The sequence below is a fragment of the Callorhinus ursinus genome, unplaced genomic scaffold, assembly GCF_003265705.2.
Source record: "Callorhinus ursinus isolate GAN/ISIS: 27379988/994484 unplaced genomic scaffold, GSC_fseal_2.0 scaffold6, whole genome shotgun sequence".
Lineage (NCBI taxonomy): Eukaryota > Metazoa > Chordata > Mammalia > Carnivora > Otariidae > Callorhinus > Callorhinus ursinus.
Window position 1 is genome coordinate 8,377,242 of NW_027397068.1, and position 2,578 is coordinate 8,379,819.

The 2,578-nt window shown below is 41.1% G+C and overlaps 1 protein-coding gene across 2 annotated transcripts; it reads right to left on the reverse strand.

Moving 5' to 3' along the window:
• Positions 1-553: 553 nt before the first annotated feature.
• LOC112819422 (cilia- and flagella-associated protein 276-like) lies at positions 554-1,069 on the reverse strand. 2 transcript variants are annotated; one of them, XM_073893481.1, is made up of 2 exons: positions 991-1,069; positions 554-873 (listed from the first exon to the last, which is right to left on the reverse strand). In XM_073893481.1, exons 1-2 carry the CDS (start codon positions 1,067-1,069, stop codon positions 554-556), a joined length of 399 nt encoding a protein of 132 aa, XP_073749582.1. The 2 variants fall into 2 exon arrangements, with proteins under 2 accessions (XP_073749582.1, XP_073749581.1); XM_073893480.1 differs by having other exon boundaries at positions 554-1,069.
• Between the last annotated feature and the right edge of the window lie 1,509 nt (positions 1,070-2,578).

A 2,578-nucleotide genomic window follows, 5' to 3' on the forward strand; every position in this document is an offset into this window, starting at 1 on the left:
AAAACCACTGCTTTAAAGGAACTTTGCAAAATTAAACTCAATTTAAGAAAGAAAAAAGATTGCTAAGTAGGATAGAGATCAAAATAAGTAAAGACATCACGAAAAGACATACTTAAAAAGATTTTAAAGCAGCACTATGTTCACAGAAACAATTTGGTGTTTCTAAGAATGGCAGTAGGCCATGAATGCTCAAAGTGGTAGATAATTCTGTGAATAATGCTGTTAGTCAGATAATTACATGACAGCAAAGACAGCAAGACCTGAGGAGTAACAGCCAGGCCACTGTTCCCATCTTCGGTGTGGGACTGACATGGACCTAAAAACCAAAAGGACAACAGTCCCATAGATAAATCAATATTCTGTCCCAGGACATGAGTTCTAAAAGCAAGATAGTACAGTACATTTCAGTGTCTCCAGATACTCTGAAAATTAGGGACTGAAGGAAAGTGGTAGGGGCATCTGATTTTTTTTTTTTCCCAGTACAATTCTATTTAATGGAGGTGGGCAGCAGGATGTTCCACAATGACTAATTTAGTCCAGGGACCTGTCAACATTAGGTAGAGAAGAAGCCACCATCATTCTTTCCGGAGTAGCCTCCATTGTTGGTTGCAGTGTGAGGGGACACTATGGATCCCTGGACACTGTGGATAGACTCCTTCTTAGGGTTGATCCAGTGTCTGATGTTAGCTTGGGAAGAGATGGAAGGTGGCGGAGGAGGGGGTAAAATTTCTCCAGGGAATTGGGTCTTGATGATTCCATGGGTATCCTGGGTGGTCTCCTGGTGTAAGAGTATCTCACTTTTGTTCTTGAATGTCCCTGTGTGGTGGTTGTACAAGGCTGCTAAGCGGAAATCCAGGTCATCCTTTGGTATCTCAGGATCAAAAAAATAAACATCCCGCCTCATGGAGGTGATTGTGGGAGTTGAGCTGAGCCAACTCCAGGGTTCCTGTTGCTGAGCAAGGTGAGCTGGGTTCTTACATGGCAGTTTCTTGGAAGCCAGGAGTTTTCCCTGGAAGGTATCATCGTTATCCAATGTAGGGTCCTGGAAGGGGTCTCGGGTGAGAGGCATGGTAAAATGCAGAGTGAGCTGCTGGTGTAAGGGCTGGGAAGCCTGCGCAGACACACACCGGTGCATGTGATTTTTAACGAGCAGTGTGACATGACGTGAGTCATTTATATCATTTGATATAAGTTAGTGGTTTTTCTAGGCAAAACTTTTATGTTTTCATAACAATGTAATCTGAGGCTCACCCCATTTGAAATAGCTTTCAATGTCTAGGAAAGAGTTTATTGTTTAAATTTAACCAAACAATATGATACAACTAATATGATTACATAATTTTTTGGCAAGTATTTTGCATTTTCTCCTTTTCAATTTAAAGGTAATTATTGGCACAGACTTAATTATACTGTCATTTAAATGAATTTATCTATATTGGAATGGTTCAATATACCACTATGAAATGTGTTTTTACCATTGTTTTCTTTACTGTCCTTGTTCAGAAAGAAAATGACTAATGTCTTCTGGTAATAGCAATTGCAGGAAAAGATGGTTGATGTAGCAACAGAATCCTTCATGAACAACATTCAACTTTTTCTGGCACAGCCTTTATTTCCTCCTAAAGTCTGTTTTGCTTGAATAGTTTAACTGTGTGTAAAACATTGTCCAAATTTTAGATTTTGGGCAAAATAATCAAAACACTGCATAATGGTTGCTATTCCAATAATGAATGCCTACATATTTGTCATCAGCCAAAATGTGTCTGGGAATGCAAAGAAATTATGAATCTTAAAATACTAAAAGGGAGTTCAGACAAAACTTTTTTTTTTTTCCATTTGAAACTATATTTTGGAGGTGCCTGGGTCACTCAGTCGTTTAAGCATCTGACTCTTGATTTGGCTCAGGTCATGATCTCAGGGTTGTGAGACAGTGCCGCGATGGTCATGGAGCCTGCTTGAGATTCTCTTTCTCCCTCTCACTCTGCCCCTACTCCACTCCTCCCCGACTAACCCCTGCCCCTCCCCCCATTCATGCATGTGGTCTCTTTCTTAAAAAAAAAGAAAAGAAACAGTATTTTGAATAATGTAGATTGTCAATATTCTTACCATGAACAAAAAGCCCTTGCATTTTTGGCAGGCTAAAAGAGTATAAGACAATGAACCGGAGGAAGAATTCTTTGGCCTCCTTCATTCCCCCTTACCCCCATCAGTAAGCAAAGCCAGATGGTGCAGGAGCCTGAGGCATCAACTATGGAAGTCCTACAGGCATCTGCTTGCCTGCAAAGTATTTTGGTCTTTGACCAAAGGGTGTATTAAATAGGCCTCTTCCCCTTACCCCTACCTCATGAGTATAGTTTTCTTACAGTACCCTTTTGCCGTTTCTCTGGAGAGGAGTTGGCCAGGGAAAATACACTCTCAGTTTTGGAGTCAGTTTCTAGACAAATACTCACTGAGGAGCCACATAGTCCTCTGCGCACCTGGGGAGAGGTGAGGGTTAGAGACCTCTATATTAATAGCAAATGCAGCCCCTGCTGTGCCTTTGGCTTTTCAAAGGACCTGTAATGACTAGACACAGCCT

What these genes read in the sequence shown, in the direction of transcription:
- LOC112819422 (XM_073893480.1), bottom strand. Translation starts at nt 1,069, where the DNA reads ATGCCTCTCACCCGAGACCCCTTCCAGGACCCTACATTGGATAACGAT.